At 43.5% G+C, this 19,452-nt stretch overlaps 2 protein-coding genes across 2 annotated transcripts in view; both read left to right on the forward strand.

The window, feature by feature from the left end:
• POLN (DNA polymerase nu) overlaps positions 1–1,328 on the forward strand; it is a 28,628-nt gene extending 27,300 nt beyond the window's left edge. Inside the window, exon 7 of the mRNA XM_088021358.1 lies at positions 1,071–1,328. Within this exon, the coding sequence (XP_087877484.1) occupies positions 1,071–1,328 (258 nt within the window). The remainder of the gene's footprint in view (positions 1–1,070) is intronic.
• Positions 1,329–2,837: 1,509 nt separating this feature from the next.
• The window catches only part of LOC114196851 (DNA polymerase nu), a 97,667-nt gene continuing 81,052 nt past the window's right edge, over positions 2,838–19,452 (forward strand). The window contains exons 1-4 of the mRNA XM_028087656.2: positions 2,838–2,894; positions 3,598–3,662; positions 15,709–15,792; positions 16,086–16,181. Of these exons, the coding sequence (XP_027943457.2) occupies positions 3,600–3,662; positions 15,709–15,792; positions 16,086–16,181 (243 nt within the window). The 5' untranslated portion in view covers positions 2,838–2,894; positions 3,598–3,599. The remainder of the gene's footprint in view (positions 2,895–3,597; positions 3,663–15,708; positions 15,793–16,085; positions 16,182–19,452) is intronic.

A 19,452-nucleotide genomic window follows, 5' to 3' on the forward strand; every position in this document is an offset into this window, starting at 1 on the left:
GTGAACTGTCGCCTCACCCCGGGCCCTCAGCACACTCCAGGAAGAAAAGCAGCAGGCTCCGTGAACTTGCGCTCGAATCCTGGTGGCTAGAAATGTGTCCATTGTGGAGGCATGCAGTGTGTGAGGGGCGGGAGGGGAAAGCCAGGCCCACGTTGTGCCATGCTGAAGAGGTGCTGGGGATGGTCTGAGAGAACACACGGGGCATCTGGGCAGAGGGAGCAGCATGGGAACGGGAGGGAATGGTGAGATTGGGAAGAAAGGTGTGGGGTAGAGGAGGGGTGGTATCATGGGCTCTGTCACGAGGGTGCTGGTCCCCCCCCGGAGCTCAGTCTTGTCCTAGGGAAGCCCCGCTGGAGAACCGTTCATAGTGGGAGGCGCATCATCAGCTCTGTCCTACTATAGGAAGCTCATTTGGGCGGGAGTGGACAGTCTGCTCACGGTGTCCCCAGACCAGTCTTCCAGGAGAGCCAAGGCTGGGGATGACGAGACAGCAAATGCCAGGCTACATCAGCCCACTGCTGGCTCCTCGTCCTGCGATTTCTCCGGCTTGGGGCCTTGAGGCCGAAAGTGGAGTGTGGGGAGTTGTTCGGCAGAGCAAGGTGTCCAGGGGAGGAGAGTCAGACTGCGTGCTGGGGGCTGCGGCTCATGCCCTGCCCTGTGTGTCCACGCTCAGGGCCTCTGGGGGTGTCGTCCAGGTGAGGACAGACAGTGAGGGTGGCCACGTGGCTCCTCAGCCTACTGGGGCACGTGAGGGTATGCTTCTGTCTCTACCACCGTGTAATCTTTGCAATGTGGACACTTTGCAGTTCCTGTAAAATGAAGAAGAAAACTGGGTTGGGGGAAAGTGTGAGGCGCCAGGTAGCTTGCATTTGTCCAGTAAGAAGGCTTTTCTGTAGCATGGGAGCTTGCCCGCTTGAGGTATTTGGTGATGCCACCGATGTTCGTGTCTGCCATGGAAAGGCTCGCGCCACCCACCTAGTGCCCATTTCTGTGGGCTGTGTCACTCCCTAGATTGTGATGAACATTGCTGCCAAGTTTGCCTAATCTTTCATTCTTGTGATCTTTTAAAGAATCAGAATGTACGGGTGAACCTGAAGATGCTCCACAGACTTACGATGGGCCTTTGTTCCCAGTTGAAGGCAAGGCGTCTTACTGTAACTTGGGGTTGGCAGGCACTCTTGCTCACTGTTCCCCAAGAGCACCTTTCACTCACATCCACGCTCACAGCATCTTTGAGTGAATTCTCAGGCCAAGTGAACTTGTGCATCACTCATAGAAGGATAGTCCACATAAGACCTGAAGTTTTAAAAATGATTTCCGTAGGCTAACAATTGTAGCATTTTTAAAAGCTACCAATTCAATTGGAATTTTTTGTGTTTTTTTAAAGATTTTATTTATTTATTAGAGAGAAATGGAGAGCATGAGTAGGGGGAGGGGTAGAGGGAGAAAAAATCTCCAGCAGACTCCCCACTGAGTGGGCAGAGCCCAATGCGGGGCTCAATCCAACAACCCTGAGATCATGACCTGAGCCAAAGTCAGATGCTTAACCTACTAAGCCACCCAGGCGCTCCTCAGTTGGAATGTTTCTAATGCTACAGTTAACATAAAAGCTGAGTATTCATTTTAGTTTAATAGTGAGATGGACACAGCTCCACTCAGTCTCGTTGGGAAGCAGAGGGCATTTGTGGGAACAGTCAAGAAGAGTTGGAGGAAGGGACTGTGTGTGGAGGTGAGCTCAGGAGTGGGGGGCCAGCAAAGGATGGAGAAGCCTCTGGAGACAGGTACTAGCTGGAAGCGTTTCCACCGCTGGGCTTGGAGGGGAAGCTGTCACCAGGACCCGGGGAGAGCCGAGGCCCTGCAGGGGCTGCTGGTCAGGAGCCGGGCAGCAGGCGCTGTGATTGCAGGCCCAGGATTGTGGGCTGCTGGGAAGGGTCCAGCAGGAGAGAGGAAGCCCATTTCTCTCCCCTACTACCCGACATGGGCAAAACCAGCCTGAGAGCTGAGGAGGAGCCAGGTGGTGGCCTGGAGCACATCAGCCCTTCCCCAAGGGCAAAGTGCAGGGCACGGGGCCTGGAGGAGGGGCAGGCAAGGCCGAGGGCTTCAGATGGCAGCAGGAAGGGACACACATGACAGAAGCCCTGAGAAGAGGCATGAAGATGGTCTGAATAAATGCAGAGACGTTTCATACTCCTGGAGGAGGTGACCTCATATAAAGATTTCACCTCTCCCCACACTAATCTATAAAGCCATTGCAAAAACCAATGAAAATTCTAGCTACACTTTTGGGAATTCAGTATACCTATTCTGAAGTTAAAATGGTAGGCTGCAAGTCTAAAAATACCTACATCACACTTAAAAATGAGAAAGATTAGGGCGCCTGGGTGGCTCAGTGGGTGAAGCGTCTGCCTTCAGCTCAGGTCCTGATCTCAGAGTCCTGGGATTGAGTCCATGTCAGGCTCCTTGCTCAGTGCAGAGTCTGCTTCTCCCCCTGCCTGCTGCTCCCCCTGCCTCATGCTCTCTCTCTGTCAAATAAATAAATAAAATCTTTAAAAAAAATTTTTTTAATGAGAAAGATTAAAGAGAATTGGGAGTGGGGATTGGCCTACCTGGTATTTCTAAATATCTCTGCGAAGTCTTGGTAATGAAATAGAATACTTGAAGGAAATAGTTTTACTAGGAAGGAGCTCCGCAGGAGGGCCGCTGTTGGGAGGAGCCACCACTCACTTGGGAGTTACCCGAATTCCACCTCAATGCAATCATGTAGGCTGTTCAGCAGCGTGCAGGTAGAAATAATTTAAAAGTAATATTGGTATCATTTCTTCCTACAAAACAGGTTTATGGTTTATGGCAACTATTTTGTACCTTGGAGCTTCCTCTGATACCAGTTTTGGCAGGTAAGCTACCATAAAGATGATGGACAGTCCTGTTTCTAGGGAATTCTTGACATTCTTTGAGGGCAACTGTTTTCTTATTTAGGGGTAGGCAGTGTGTCATGTGAGCACTGAGAGGTAGCAAGCCCTTTATTTTCCCTCCGTAACAAGAGGGGTTGGATGGCATCACCTGTCGATCTAGAAGGACGAGAAGGTTCTGACCTCTCAGTCGCATGGGATCCCTTTTGCACCACGTGGTTCTCGGCACCCTGGCCGAGTGGCAGCCCCAGCTCCTGAGGGCCGCAGTGCGGGTCGAGCTGTGGTGTGTTCTGCATGGCAGTTGTTCGTCCTGGTGGTGTGCTGTCCGTCAGCCCCCCTCCCCCGCTCGGGACAGCCCCTAGAACAAGGGGTGCCAGGCCCTCCTCTGCCTTTGCCTCTCAGCAGCCCCTCCGCCCAGGTCCTGCTGGGCACTAGGGTAGCTGAGCCCGGCCCAGCACTCCGCAGCCTGCCTGGCCCGAGGAGACTCTGTCCCGTGCGGCTGGCCAGGGCGCATCCCCACGCCCCCCCACCCCCCCGCCACTGCTGGGCTCCTGCACCGACCCTCGTAGATCGTTGGTGGAGGTGGGATGGGGCAGGCACTGTCCTTGTCCTCCTCAGGAAGGCAGGCTCACTCCCCGTCCTTGAGGCTTTCACAGAAATGACTCACTGTTTGGTGTTTGACTGACAGTGATGGAGAGCCACAGGTTTCAGGTGAACAGAGAAGAGATGGAGAGGACTTCAGCACTTCTGGGGGTACGTTCTTATTTCAGAGCCGGGTGCCTGTAAGTCCTTCCTCCCTTCCTCCTCCCTTCCTCACTCACGCCACACTGACCCCGATGCCTCCTGTCTCTGACGTGTGCTGGGGAGCACCAGACCCACCCTGGGTGCTTGCTCCATGGTGCACAGGGTTTCACGGATCCTCCAGCTTCTCAAGAGTCAGGTTCACTTCACAGGTACACCCCCCTGGAGTTTGGTGAGGGCAATTCATGGCTTTCTTGGGTTCTTTGAAAAAGCAAGAACAGGGCCCCTGGGTGGCTCAGTCGGTGAAGCCTCTGCCTTCGGCTCAGGTCATGATCCCAGGGTCCTGGGATCGAGCCCCCCCCCCCCCCCCCCGCCGGCATCAGGCTCCCTGCTCAGTGGGGAGCCTGCTTCTCCCTCTCCCTGCTGCTTCCCTGGCTCCTGCCCTCTTTCTCTCTTTCAAATAAATAAAATCTTTTAAAAAAGCAAGAACAAAACTTTCTGTCAAAAATAAAAAATATAGAGGGTGCATAGAGATGTATGAAAAATGCATTAAAATGTTTCACATAAGTTATTTTAAAGGAAACTCTGGTATAACCACTACCTAGGTCATAGTGTAGAATTTCCAGAAGCCCTGTGTGCCCTTTCCCTATCAGAACCCCTTCCCCTGCCAAAAGTAACCTCCGCCCTGACTTCTGGAGTCACTGCATTGTTGCTTTTACTTTCCTTTGCAGTTTTCCACCTCAGGGCCTAAATGATGTGTTTGGCTTTCCTTTGGAACTGTGAGTTAGTGGTCGTCTGACCGCTCTCCCTCCAATCCGGGTCTCAGCTCCACCCGTGTCCTGTGTAGCTCAGTGCTTAGTCTTCCGTCACACCCCGTGTCCCACTGTTGATAGCATTTGGGGTGTGGCTAGCTTGCGGCCGTTACAAACCACACTGCTCCCTTGGGCATGTCTTCTGGCCCCACTGGTGCACGCTTCCCTGGGCACAGGACGGTCTCCTCAGCTTTAGTAAGAAGTCGCACTGCCAGAAGCACACACGGGGAGGGTCCTGCCATTGCACGTCCTCACCTGCATGAGGACACCAGGCTTTTAGGAACAGCCATTCTGGTGGGGACGTAATGGTATCTCGTTAGGATTTTGGTTTCTATTTTCCTGACTACTAATGAAATGGAATAGCTTTTTATATCATCATTGGTTATTAGGAGTTTCTCTTTGGTAAAAGATCTCTTCAGGTTTCTTGCCCATGTTTATATGGAGGGCTCTGTCTTTCCCTTACTAATTTAGAGGACATCTTGATATATTCCAGTTACAAGCCTGTTACATATACCTTTTCCCTCTCTGTGTTACCTTTTTACTCTCCTAATGGTATCTTTTGACAAATAGAAGTTCTTAATTTTTAATGTAGCATAATTTACCAATCTTTGTCTTTATGGTTAGTGCTTTTTGTATGCTGTTTAAGAAAGCTTTCCTACGTCACGTTCATGAAGTTTGTTCATGTGTTATGTTTAAAAGCTATTTTTATTAGCCTTTGCATTTAGGTTTATAATCCATCTGATTTTTTCTTTTCATGTACTGTTTTAATTGAGAAAGAAATTGCATACAGTGAATAGTACAAATAATTTTAATTATTGTGATAAAGTACATTTAATATAAAACCATCTTAAACCATTTCTGATTAGACGGTATAGTGGTATTAAATACATTCTCATGGTTGTACAGCTGTGATCACCATCCATCCCCAGAACTGTAAAACTGAAACTCTGTGCCCCTTCAACAGTCACTTTCTGCTCTCCCCTCCCCGCCACCCCCCACCCCCACCCCTCCCCCCACTCCTGGCAGCCACCGTTATGCTTTCTGTCTCTATGATCTGACTGCTCTAGGTACCTCATGTAAGTCAAATCACACAGAATTTATCTTTTTGTCACTGGCTCATTTCACATAGCATAATGTCTTCAACATTCATCCTTGTTGTAGCGTGTTGCAGGATTTTCTTCCTTTTCGAGGTTGAATGTATGTACCACATTTTACTTACCATTCATCTGCCAGTGGATGTAGTTGCTTCCATGTTCCAGCCATTGTGAGTAATGCTGCTATAAAAAATGGGTGTACAAATATATCTCTGAGGCCCTGCTTCCAATCCTTTTGAGTATATACCCCAAGGTGAATTGCTAGATCTTATGGTAATTTTTAATTTTTTGAGAAACTACTGTACTTTTTCTATAGTGTCTGTACCATTTTGCACTCCCACTCACAGTGCATAAGTGCACTTTTTCCACATCCTCGCCAATACCTGTTGTTTTCTGAGTTTTTTGTTTTGTTTGTTTTTATAATAGCCATCCCAATGGGTGTGAGCTGGTATCTCACTGTAGTTTTGATTTGCATTCCCCTAATGATTAGTAATATTGATCATCTTTTCATGTGCTTACTGATTATCTGTGTATCTTCTTTGGTAAAATGTCTATTCAGATCCTTTGCCCATTTTTAAATTAGGTTGTTAATTCTTTTTTTCTTGTTGAGCTTTAGGAGTTCTTTATATATTCTGGATAGTAGTCCTTTATCAGATATATGATTTTTAAGTATTTTCTCCCATTTTATGGGTTGCCTTTTTACTCTGTTGATAACGTCTTTTGATGCACAAAATTTTTAAATTTTCATGGTCCAATTTAAATTTTTTTCTTTTGTTACCTGTGCCTTTGTTGTCATATCCAAGAAATAGCTGTCAAATCCAATATTGTGAAGCTTTTGTCCTCTGTCTCCTTCTAAGAGTTTTGTTGTTGTAGGTCTTACATTTAAGCCCTTGATACATTTTGAGTTAATTTTTTATATGGTGCGAGGTAGGGGCCCACCTTCATTTTTCTGCATGTGAATGTCCAGTTTTCCCAGCACCATTTGTTGAATAGACTGTACTTTCTCCATTTAGTGTTCTTGGCATGCTTGTCAAAAATCATTTGACCATATATGCATGGGTTTATTTCTGGGCTCACTATTGTATTCTCTTTGTCTTTATGTCTGTCTTTATGGCAGTACACACTGTTTTGATTAGTGTAGCTTTGTAGTCCCTTTTGAAATCAGGAAGTATGGGTCCTCCACATTTGTTCTTTTTTTCAAGATTGTTTTAGCTATTTGGGGTCTCTTGAGATTTCGTATGAAACTTAGGATGGATTTTTCTATTTCTGGGAAAAAGGTCTTCAGGATCTTGATAGGAATTACATTGAACTTGTAGATCACTTTGAGTAGTTTTGGTAAGTCTTCAATCCATGAACATGAGATGTGTTTCCATTTATTTATTTTTAAATTTATTTCAGCAGTGTTTTATAGTCTTCATTGTATGAGTCCTTCACCTCCTTTGTTAATTCCTAAGTATTTTATTCTTTTTGATGCTACTATGAATGGAATTGTTTTTGTAATTTCCTTTTCAGATTGTTCATGTGTAGAAATCCAACTGATTTTTGTGTGTTGCTATTGTATCCTGCTACTTTGCTGAGTTCCAAAGTTCTAACAGTTGTTTGCTTTTTTTTTTTTTTTTTTGGTGTGCACTCTAGAGTTTTCTACACATAAAATATCATCTGCAGAGATAATTTTACTTCTTCTGTCCCAATTTGGATGCCTTTTATTTATTTTTCTTACCTAATTGCTCTGACCAGAACTTCCAGTACCATGTTGAATAGAAGTGGTGAAAGCAAGCAACCTTGCCTTGTTCCTCATCTTAGAGGAAATGCTTTCAGTCTTTCACGGTTGAGTATGATGTTTCCTGTGGGTTTTCTTACATGGTTTTTATTATGTGGAGGTAGTTCCCTTCTGTTCCTAGTTTGTTGAGTGTTTTTATCATGAAAGAGTGTTAAATATTGTCAAATGATTCTTGACATGATCCTCTATTTTTTTTTTCCCCCTCCATTCTGTTGATGTGGCATATTACATTGATCAGTTTTCATATATTGACCCATACTCACATTCCAGGAATAAATCCCACTTGGTCGTGGTATATAGTCCGTTTAATATATTGCTAGTATTTTGTTGAGGATTTTTGTATCAATATTATAAGGGTTGTTGGTCTATAGTTTTCTTGTATCTCTATCTGGCTTTGGTATCAGGGTAATGCTGGCTTCATAGAATGAGTTAGGAAGTGGTCTTCCCTCCTCTCCATTTTTTGGAAAAGTTTGGGAAGGATTGGTATTGGTTCTTCTTTAAATGTTTGGCAGAATTCACCTGTGAAACTAATGATCTGGGGCTCTTCTTTGTTGGGAGATGGATTATTGATTCAATCTCCTTACTAGTTATAGGACTATTCAGATTTTCTATTTCTTGGTGATTTAATCTTGAAAGGTTTTGTGATTTTAGGAATTTATCCATCTCATCTAGGTTATCCAATTTGTTGATGTACAGTCATTCATAGTACTCACTTGTAATTCTTTTTATTTTTGTAGAATAATGCCTCCACTCTCATTTCTGATTTTAGTAGTCTGAGTTTTCTCTTTTTTTCTTAGTCCATCTAGTGAAAATTTGTCAATTAAAAAAAAATTTTTTTAAGAACTGTGGTTTCTCTATTGTTTCCCTATTTATTTCCTTTATCTCTGTTCTGATATTTATTATCTTCTTCCTTTTGCTACCTTTGGGTTTAGTCTGTTCTTTTTATAGTTCCTTAAGTTGTAAAGTTAGGTTATTGATTTCAGACCTTTCTTGTTTCTTAATATTTCTAATATTTATAGCATTTATAGCTATAAAATTCCCCTTTGTTGCTGCTATTGCTGTATCCTGTAAGTTGTAGTATGTTGTGTTTTCATTTTCATTCATCTCTAAGTAATTTCTAAATTCCCTTTTGATTTATTCTTTGATCCTTTGATTGTTTAAAAATAATTTAATTTCCATAGTTTTATGAATTTTCCAGTTTTCCTTTCTTTATTGATTTCTAACTTCATCTTGTTGTAGTCAGAGAAGATGCTTTATATAATAACTATTTTTTGAAATCTCTTGAGCCTTGATTTGTAGCCTAACATATGGTCTGTCCTGGAAAATGTCCCGTGTGCAAGTGTATGTGGTTGTTCCTGGCTGGTGCTCTGTACGTCTGTTGGATCTGGTGGATTTCTTGTGCTGTTTAAGTCCTCTGTTTCCTTATCTTCTTTGTGGTTGTTCTACCAGTTATTCTGAATGGAGTAATCAAGTCTCCCAACTATTATTGTAGAATTGTTTCTTTCTCCCTTCAATTCTGTCAGTTTTTTCTTCATATATTTTGATGATCTGTCATTGAGTATGTAGATATTTATAATTGTTGTGTAACAATTGCTGTATGTATTGCATACATGTCATCCTTTGTCTTGTGTAACCATTTTTTACTTAAAGCCTATTTTTTCTGATATTAATATAGCCATTCCTGCTCTATTTGGGTAAGTATTTGCATATCTCTTTCTATCCTTGTACTTTCAACCTGTCTGTATCTTTGGTTTAAAAGTTTGTCTTTTATGGACAGCATATAGTTGGAGCATGTGTTTTTATCTATTCTGCCCATCTCTATCTTTTGATTGGAGAGTTTAATCCATTTACATATAAGTAATTACTGATAAGGAGGGACTGACTTCTGTCATTGTGCTGTTTTCTTTGTGCATTATAGATTTTTGTCTCTCATTTCCTGCATTACTGTCTTCTTTGTGTTTAGTTGCTTTTTTGTAGTGAATCGTTTAAATTCCTTTCTCATTTTCTTTTGTGTGTATTCTATAGCTATTTTCTTTGTGGTTACCATGGGGATGACATTTATCATCCTAACATTATAACACTCTAATTTGAGTTTATTACAGCTTAACTTGAATAACATGCAAAAACTCTGCTCCTTTACCGCTCTGTCCCCACCCCTTTCAGTTGTTGATGCCACAAAATTATATCTTTATACATTGTGTGCCCCACACATAAGCTAATAATTTTTTAAGTGCATTAGTCTCTTAAATTATGTAGGAAACATGATTTGGAGTTACAAACTAAAGTTACAGTAATACTAGCTTTTACACTTATAGTTGTTTTTTTTTTAACCATGGAGAAAACGAAAAGTACAGTGACAGATTGTTATTATAATACTAGCTTATATAACTGCCCACATATTCACCTTTCTTGAGATCTTTATTTCTCCATATGGCTTTGAGATACTGTCTAGTGTCCTTCCATTTCACCCTGCAGGACTCCTTGAGCATTTCTTCCAAGGCATGTGTAGTGATCACATCTCCCTCAGCTTTTCTTTATCTGGGAATGTCTCAGTCACTCCCTCACCCTCAAAAGACAGTTTGGCCAGATGCAGGATGCTGGGTTGACAGATTTTTCCTTTTAGCACTTTGAAAATATTGTCCCACTGTCTTCTGGCCTCTAAAGTTTCTGATGAGAGATCTGCTCACTACCTTATGGAGGATCCCTTATATGTGATGACACTTCTGTCTTGATAATTTCAAGATTATCTGTTCGTTTTTGTCTTTTGAAACTTTGATTATAATATGCCTTGGTGTTGATCTCTTTTAGTTCCTCTTACTTGAAGTTTGTGGAGCTTCTTGGATGTTTATAGTCATGTATTTCATCAAATTTGAGAAATTTTCTTCCATTGTTTCTTCAAATATTTTTGCTTTCCCTTTCTCTCGCTCCTCCTTCTGGGATGCCCACAATGCATATGCTGGTCTACTTTGTGGTGTCCCACAGGTCCCTTAGGCTCTGTTCACTTTTCTTCAATTTATTTTCTGTATGTTCCTCAGCCACAATAAGTTCCATTATCCCATCTTCAAGTTCACTGATTCTTTCTTCTGCCTGCTCAAATCTGCTGTTGAACCACCCAAAGGAATTTTCTATTTCGGTTAGTGTACTTTTCAGCTCCAGAATTTCTTTTTTATTTCCTTTTAGGTTTTCTCTCTCTTTATCATTATTTGCATTTTGCTCACACATTGTTTTCTTGACTTTCTTCACATCCTCCTTCAGTTCTTCAAGCATCTTTAAGACAGTTGTTTTAATGTCTTTGTCTAGTAGATCTGCCATTAGGTCTTTTCCAGAGACAGTTTCTGTTGATGTTTTGTTTTGTTTTTTGTTTTTTTCCTGTTTGAATGGGATGCTTTTCTTTGTATGCCTTGAAATTTTTTATTGAACACTGGACATTTGAATCTGATAATGTGGTAGCTCTGACAATCATATTCTCCCCCTACCACAGGGTTTGCTGTTTTGTGTTAGTGGTTTTGATTTTGGTTTTTTTATTGCTATAGGTTGTCTCTGTGCTAAAGATCAGCCTGAGGGGCAAACTTAAGGTCTTCTCGTGTTTTTTTCTAAGATTTTTCCTGGGCATACACAGTCTATTTCTAATTTTCCCTGCATAGGCAGTAGTTGTCGACCATCCTTGTCCTTTAATTTCTGGCTCCCAAAAGGAGGAAAAGTGAAAAATTAAGGGGGATGTAAAAGGGTGCTGGCCCTTTAATTCCCCTGGAAGTCTTTTCAGCTGGAGGGAGAGGGTCTTACAACACTGGGGAGAGGGGCCACAACAATGACTGCCTGCCTATTTGTCTGCACCTGTGTTATTAGAAGCAGTAGTCAGAGCCCAGATCCCTACCATTTGGAGGACAGGGTCTTTTTGCCCACCCTGGCTTTTGCACAGTGTTCCAGAAACAGGTGGACAATTGCCTGCTGTGTGGCTGGGGGTGCAAGATGGGGATGGGCCACTGCTACTGTGCTAAGAGCTGAAATCGACCAAAAGTAGCCACAGTTTACCTTCCAAGTTTGGAATCTGAAAGCCTTCAACAGACTCCTGAGTTCAAAACGGCTATTGCATCAGACGGTTTCTGCCCCTGCAAATGTGGTCCAGGTGGGGAGGCAGTTTCTTACTTACAGGTGCTTCCTACTCTGCCATCTTTCCAGATCTCCTTGGTGTAAATTGTAAGTGTACAGCTTGACATGTTTTTACATTTGTACACATGCATGTGACTCCACCCGGAGCAATATACAGAATATTTCCAGTACCCAGAAGGCTCCTCCTTCCTGTCCCCTCCTAGTCTGTAACCCCAGAGAGAGCCATTAATCTGACTCTGTTCAGTGATTTTGAGCTTCATGTAAATGGAACCATGCAGTGTGGGCTCTTTGGTTCTGGGTTTTTTTTTTTTTGCTCACATTCTATCTGTGGGATTCACTTGTTTGGTGAGTTTTAGCAGATGTGGGTTCCAATAAAACTTGCTGTGTAACACCCATTTAAGAATGTGTCTTAGCTTCTTTACATCCTTCCCATTCGTAGGCACTGTGATCACAGCAGCTATGAATATTCGTGTGCATAAACTGTGGTGGATGTGAGTGCTCCTGTCTCTTGGTTTTATATCTGGAAATGGAATTGCTGGATCACAGTGTGTGTATAGGTGGTAGTAGGTACTTCCAAAGACCTCTTGGAATTGGTCATGACCTTTTCCAGTCCCATTTGCTACATCCTCACCAGTACATACTGCCAGTCTTTCTCACTTTAGCCATTCTGGTGGGTCTGTCATCGTATATTTACAATGGATTGTATGGATTTACGTTGTGGATTTAGTTTGCATTTCCCTGATGATTAATCATATTGAGGACCTTTCCAATGCTTGATGGTTTTTTTGGATGTACTCTTTTGTGATCAATTTTGCAGACTTCACCCATTTTGAAATTTATGTTAACTGACTTTTTCATATTGATTTATAGGAGTTCTTTATATATTCTGTATGTGAGTCTTTGTAATAAATTCTATATGCAAGTCTTTTGTAATATATATTGAAAATTCTTTCTCCCAGTCCAGGGTTTGGTAAACAATAGTCTGTGGGCCAAATCCACCCTGTGGCCTATTTTCATATGGCCTACAAGTCAAGAGTGGTTGTTACAATTTTTTTTTAAATTTTTTTATTGTTATGTTAATCACCATATATTACATCATTAGTTTTTGGTGCAGTGTTCCATGATTCATTGTTTGTTCATAACACCCAGTGCTCCATGCAGAACGTGCCCTCCTCAATACCCATCACCAGGCTAACCCATCCCCCTACCTCCCTCCCCTCTAGAACCCTCAGTTTGTTTTTCAGAGTCCATCATCTCTCATGGTTCGTCTCCCCCTCTGACATACTCCCCTTTTCTTCCTCTCCTGTTATCTTCTTCTTTTTCTTTTTTCTTAAAATATGTTGCGTTATTTGTTTCAGAAGTATAGAACTGTGATTCAACAGTCTTGCACAATTCACAGCGCTCACCGTAGCACATACCCTCCCCAATGTCCATCACCCAGCCACCCCATCCCTCCCACCCCCAACCACTCCAGTAACACTCAGTTTCTTTCCTGAGATTAAGAATTCCTCATATCAGTGAGGTCATGTGATACATGTCTTTCTCTGATTGACTTATTTCACTCAGCATAACACCCTCCAGTTCCATCCACATCGTTGCAAATGGCAAGATCTCATTCCTTTTGATGGCTGCATAATATTCCATTGTGTATATATACCACATCTTCTTTATCCATTCATCTGTCGATGGGCATCTTGGCTCTTTGGTTGTTACAATTTTTAAAAAGATAAACACATAAGCAAAGATAAAGAAGAATATGTGACAGGAGCCATATGTGGCCCGTAGAACCTAAAATACTTTCCAGCTCAGTCTGTGTATATGGCTTGTCTTTTCACTCTCTTAATAGTGCTATCTTTTGGTGAACAGAATCTCTTTATTTTAATGAAGTCCAGTGAACCATTTTTTAAATGTTTAAGAATTTTTATGTGCTGATATCTTTTGTCTGCCTTCTAGTAAAGATATTCTTCTGTTTTCTTCTATAAGCTGTATTATTTTAAGCCTACCATCCATTTCACATTAATTTTTCTATATGGTATTAGGTATGGTTCAGATTTTTTTCCCCAAGTTGATTTCTGTTTATTTCAGCATCGTTTATTAAAAGTGCCATTGTTTCCCTACTGAATTACAGTAACATCTGTGTCATAAGTCAGATCACTGCTGTCAAAAGTTCAGAGAAAAACAGAAGCAAGACCAGTGGAGCACTGAAGTAGTAAGTAGCAAAACTTTATTGTGCACACACCAAAAAGACGGCTTACAAACCAGGAGCACTCAAACCAAGCCATGGAGTGAGGCTCAGAGGTCTCTTATCATAAAGCAGCTTATATGGTGTGGAGGCAGGAACTGGTTATTCCTCACGGTGGTGGACTACTGCATTAGGATTTTGGGGGGCACAGTTTGAGATTCACTTATGATTTTCAGAGACACAAGCAAGAAGAGACCCAGATCAAGTTAGCCTCCCTGATCTTGCAGACTAGATTAAATGAAGCATTGCTTGTAGGACTACACGGGTTTCACCTGCTTGGGGAATCTTCAAGGCTGGTCTTCATGTGTGTTTTATTTTTAACACTGTGTAATGTGAATCTTTTTCTGGACTCTGTTCTGTTTCATGTGTTTTTTTTTAAATCCTGTGCATCACAAACTAATGATGTAATATGTGGTGATTAACATAACAATAAAAAATTTTTAAAAATCTGTCCTGTGCTAATACGCCTTGGCAGCTTTGTGATCACATGTCTTAACACCCGACGGTCTGTCTTCCATCTTTTTGTTTCTTCCACATGGTATTGTCCAGTCTTAGGCTCTTTGCATTGCCATATAAAATTCTTTGATCTACTTTTTTAAACACCCTGCTGGGATTTTGATTGTATTTTCATGCATCTGACAAAGGACTCATATGCAGACTGTAATAGAGAACTCTTATCAATAAGAAAAAGCCAGTTAAGGTCATTTTTAAATGGGCGACAGTTTGAAGTGAATCTCCCCGCGCGGCCATGCAGCCAGCACTGCACCTAGCTCAGCCCCACCCAAGGTGCTGATCCATGGCAGTGTGCTTTGGACTGGTTTGTCATGAGGCAGCAGGTAACTGGTCCAAGCTGGCCCAGCTTCCTCCGGCCTGGCCACAGGCCCCAGAGCCCAGCTGGGTTTTCCTTTCCTTCTGCCTGCTGCTTTGTACTTTGTATCTAGTCCTGCTCTGAAGAGATGTTTATGTTTTGTTTTGTTCTTTTAAGAACTTTTTGTTTTTCTCTGTTTATATTTATCCATTTCTTCTTGTGCCTGAACACGAGGAGTGCACTAATGTGCAAGTTTATGTGCCATTTTAACTGGAAGCTCAGTTTGTTGCTGGAGTTTTTGTTCCCTAAGGTATGGCTTACTCCTGAAGGGATCCATTTTCTGTCCTTTAATGCTCTGTTCCTTGGTTTTCTTTTTATCATTTGTTTCTTTGACTACTGAGTTTTGGCATACTTTAACTGAGGCAAGTGTTTCTGGCTTCTTCGTTTCACCTACATACTCTTTTCTTGGACCAGACTTGTCTGCTCCTAACTTCTCTGGACCCTCTTTGTAACTTCTTTCAAAATCTCAGACTCAAGGCCGTCCTCATCTGATGAAGAATAGAATGCAGATGATATTTCACCAGAGTGGGTTGGTTTAGCTTCTGCTTTCTGTTTTCTTCTATAATTATGTTTTTAAGTCCTGGCTGCCTTCCACTTTTCTTCTGACGGAAGTGGCAAGGGGACAAGGGGCTTATAAATTCAGCTGTGCTCCGCTCCTCACTGTCAGCCGTTGCATGGGGCATGGTTAGATTTTTTTCACCTGGACCACCTGTGCCTCCCACCCCTCAAGCCAGGCTGTGTCCAGAGCGTGTCCCTGGTGTCCCCTGTGGCTGCTCTCTCTGCTGGGTGGGAGGGCACTATGAGGTCATTGGTCCTACCTCCTTTACCTACTTGGATGCTTTCAAGTTTGTGGTATGATGCTAGATCCCTTTTCTAGTAGTAATATTCCTGGAGAATTCATTCTTCCCCTTATTTTGGTGTGTTATTTCCTATTTTGCTTCTTTCATTTGCTTCCTGAAGTTTGGGAGAGGATGATTCTATGAGCCCGAGTTTTCCACTATGAGTCAAAGTATATATTTTTAATGTCCAGTTTGGTACATTGTAGGCTATTTTTTATTCTTATAAGAACTTTTGTTGAGAACTGTTTGATGAGCAAATTAAATAATCTTTCATTGTGAAAACCATTAGTGAGATTTTGTGTCACATTCACAGTCTCGTCTCAAGGAATTGGAGCAAGAAGCCCATTTTGTTGCAGGAGAGCAGTTTCTTATAACAAGTAATAATCAGCTTCGAGAGGTAAAACTAAGTTTTGTTTTTGTTTTTTTATAAAACATACTTAGGGATTAAAGAGAGATTTATTCTGAATTTATAAATATTATTTTATGTTGATCTAGAAAGAATGTAAGTTGTCCATGTTTTCTCACATTGAGATTCATTCCTTCAAAGCCTGTAAATCCAAGAAAAGTATGAATTCAGAATTTGAGTGTTTGTAGCATCTAATTGGGTAGGCCTTCTGTGGCTGTGGTAGTGATGTTCAGTTTCTCTCAAATCTGAGACCCGCTCATCACGTGTCACTGCTTTTGTTGAAGATCCTCTTCGGCAAGCTAAAGCTACACCTGCTGAGTCCCAGGGAGACTCTTCCCAGAACGGGGCTGCAGAGACTCCCGTCCACGTCAGAATCTGTGGTAAGTTCAAAAATTGTCCCCTTTCTTTTTGAGACAGTAGCACACCTACACAGAGTCGCCCTCAGACCCACCCGTGCCCCCTGCAGTGGGCTGTGTGGCAGGTGCTCCCACAAGGTGCTCCCCAAAAGGCTGCCCTCCTAGTATGAACCATGAGAAAGAGGCAGACAGTACAGTTTTCCAGAAGCAAGCCACTGACTTCATTTTCTTCAAAGGAAAATTAGGTGGAATTTTGTTCTGAAAACAAATTGTTGTCAATCCAATCACAGCCTCTTAGAAACTAGAGGCTGCCAGAAACTAGAAATGGGGAAGGTTGTCAGTCTTCTCCTTTCCTAGATTTATTTTACTTTTAATATAGATGTGGAAGGCTATTTTAAAAGATTTTATATTTATTTGTCAGAGAGAGAGAGCACAAGCAGGGGGAGCGGCAGAGGGAGGAGCAGACTCCCCACTGAGCAGGGAGCCCAATATAGGACTCGATTCCAGGACCCTGGGATCATGACCCGAGCCAAAGGCAGATGCGTAAGCAACTGAACCACCCAGGTGTCCCCCTAGATTTATTTTAGAAAATTTGAGCTACCTTTCCCCTGAGAGGAGCCTGTTTTATAAACAGGGAGAAGTGAGAGTCTACTCTATCAGAATGGCAGAGTATAGGGGCACCTGGGTGGCTTAGTGTGTTGAGTGTCCTCGACTTTTGATTTTGGCTCAGGTCATGGTTTCAGGGTAGTAGGATTGAGCCCTGAGTTGAGCTCCGCACCTGGCGGGAACTCTGCTTGGGATTCTTTGCCTCTCCCTCTTCTGCTCGCTCTCTAAAATAAATGAATAAATCTTTAAAAGATATCTGTTAAAAAAAAAAAGAATGGCAGAGTATAAATAGATGTCCAGAATCCAGTAAATAATATTCATGAAAGCATGCAGAGTGGGGATCAGTAAGTTAGTGGACTTGTTTTTGTTTTTAAGATTTTATTTATTCATTTGAGAGAGAAAGAGAGTGAGCAGGGGTGAGGAGAGCGGCAGAGGGAGAAGCAGGCTCCCTACTGAGCAGGGAGCCCGACGTGGGGCAGACGCTTCACTGACTGCGCCACCCAGGCGTCCCTGCCGTGGGCTTGTGTTGCTACGGTGAGAGCCAGGTTTGGGGGCTCCAGCCTGTGCTCTCTGTGCCGTGTCCAGCATTTGACTTAGCAGCAGCCTCCCTCCCTACGCACATGGCCACTCCAGCACTGCACACTGTGCCCATCTCAGTCCTGCCAGAGCCCCTTGCTTTCTGACAGTCCCCATGTGCGGCCCTCAGTGGGCTCAGATGGCAGTTCTTGAGTGGATCACAGACTCTGTAGAGTGATGTGTCCCAAAGGGGGTTGAATCTGCCCCCTTCCCCACCTCAGTGGACGCCCATCCTCCTGGGTCCTTGGGAGCCAGCAGTGGGTGGAGTAAGGGCAGTGGAGTCAGCTACCATGTCCACCTGCATAGCTGGGGCATGTCTTTGACTCCTCTGTGCCTCAGTTTCCTGACCTGTAAAAGAAGGATAATAACAGTCCTTTCCCTACAGCAATCCTGTGAGTGTTCAACAAGTGTGTGGATGTGTGCCTGTGTGTAAAACAGTACTTAGGACAATGCCTGACATATGAGCTCTCAAAACCCAGCAAGTACTGGCTATAATTATTAGCTACTTCATCCAGAAACCTACGAGTCATCTTGGATTTTCTTCCAGCCTCACCCCACAGCCAGCTTTACAGTCTCTACCTACAAACATAGGTTCTTGAGTTTGTCTGCTCCCTCAGTCCTCGTGGTCACCACCTCAGTCACCTCCCATTCACAGCCCTGCAAAGCCCCCTCAGCAGCTTCCCTGATGGTTATCCATCACATCCAGGCAGAGCCATGTTTTACATTAGAAAAATCATGTTATTCCCCTGATGTACATTCCAGGGGTTTCCCGTGACCCTTAGATTAAGGCCCCAGCCCTCCCGTATGTCTGCAGGCCCTGGGTCTGGCCCTGCCCCTTCTCTGGACCCCCTCGCTCCCAGTGCCCCATGAGCACACTGCTCCTCACAGGTTCTGCACGGGCTCTTTCCTGGCCTGGAGACTCTCCTGAGGTTTGCGCAGTGGCTTCTGATTGTTGGCTTAAGTGCTGCTTTCAGAGAGGCCTCCCCTGGCCACACAGACAACAGTAAGACCCCCAGGCGCAACCTGTTTCTTCACCCAGATCTGTTTCCTGCACCTAGAGTTACCTTAGTTCCTGGTTGGCTTGTTGCTCTAGGATGTAGGCTGTCCTAATCAAAGCCCATGTTTGACTTGTGCACTGCATCTCCAGAGCCGAGCAGCCTGAACCAGCACAAGTGTCTGTTCACGGAGATCCGGGACAGCATGGAGCAGGCCCCATCCTGCTGGGGAAACTCTGGCCTGGATTTCACACCTACACTGCAGAGGGGCACTGCGCCCTAGAGGTGGAGTGGCAGCGGTAGCTGGAAAAGCCGCACACTTGCCCCCATGGGGCCTGGAGCTGAGGGTCTCGGTCTGATCTATTCTCTGTCCTGGCACCAGCTGACAGTGTTGCCCTTCCCTTTGCTGCTGCTTAGCTCTTCCAGACAACCAGCAACTAAGAAAGGAAATGAAACGCTCTTGTGGTGTTGATGTGCTTTCTTGTAGACAGAATTAATGACCTTAATTATTTTTCACAAAGACATGATCGAGGTAAATCATATTAACCTCTCTTACTTAACTGACCAAGTCATACTGTTTTGTGCATTTGAAAAAAGATGAACTAGGGAGCTCATGTACATGGTTCTAAATTCAGAATTAAGACTCCTCTCTTCTTTCCTTCCCTTCCTGTTCCCTTCCCCATGTGGAAGGATGTGGACTTCAGGTAAAATGTGTAGCCTCGAACAGTTCAAGTAAGGGCACAACTGTGATCTTAGATACAGTTTTATTAGGCTTTTATTTTTATTAGATTTTATGTTTTATTTCACAGCACTATTGAGCAGAAGGTGCAGAGAAGTCTCATATACTGCCTTCCTCCCACCCCCACCACACCCACTCCCCACCCTCTCCCCCACTGTCCACATCCCCACCAGTGGGACCATTTGTTACACTCGGTGAACCTCGGCTGACACATCATCATCATCATCCAAAGTCCATAGTTTATCTCCGGGGTCACCCTTTGTGTTGCACATTCTGTGGGTCTGTACAAATGTGTCAGGACGGGTGTCCACCATTATGGTATCACAGAGTGGCTTCACTGCCCTAAACACCCTGGTGCTCCACATGTTCCCCCTTTTTC

Source organism: Eumetopias jubatus, unplaced genomic scaffold, assembly GCF_037043125.1.
Source record: "Eumetopias jubatus isolate StellerSeaLion01/CBP00866 unplaced genomic scaffold, mEumJub1_p1.0 scaffold_2, whole genome shotgun sequence".
In the NCBI taxonomy this organism is placed as follows: Eukaryota; Metazoa; Chordata; class Mammalia; order Carnivora; family Otariidae; genus Eumetopias; species Eumetopias jubatus.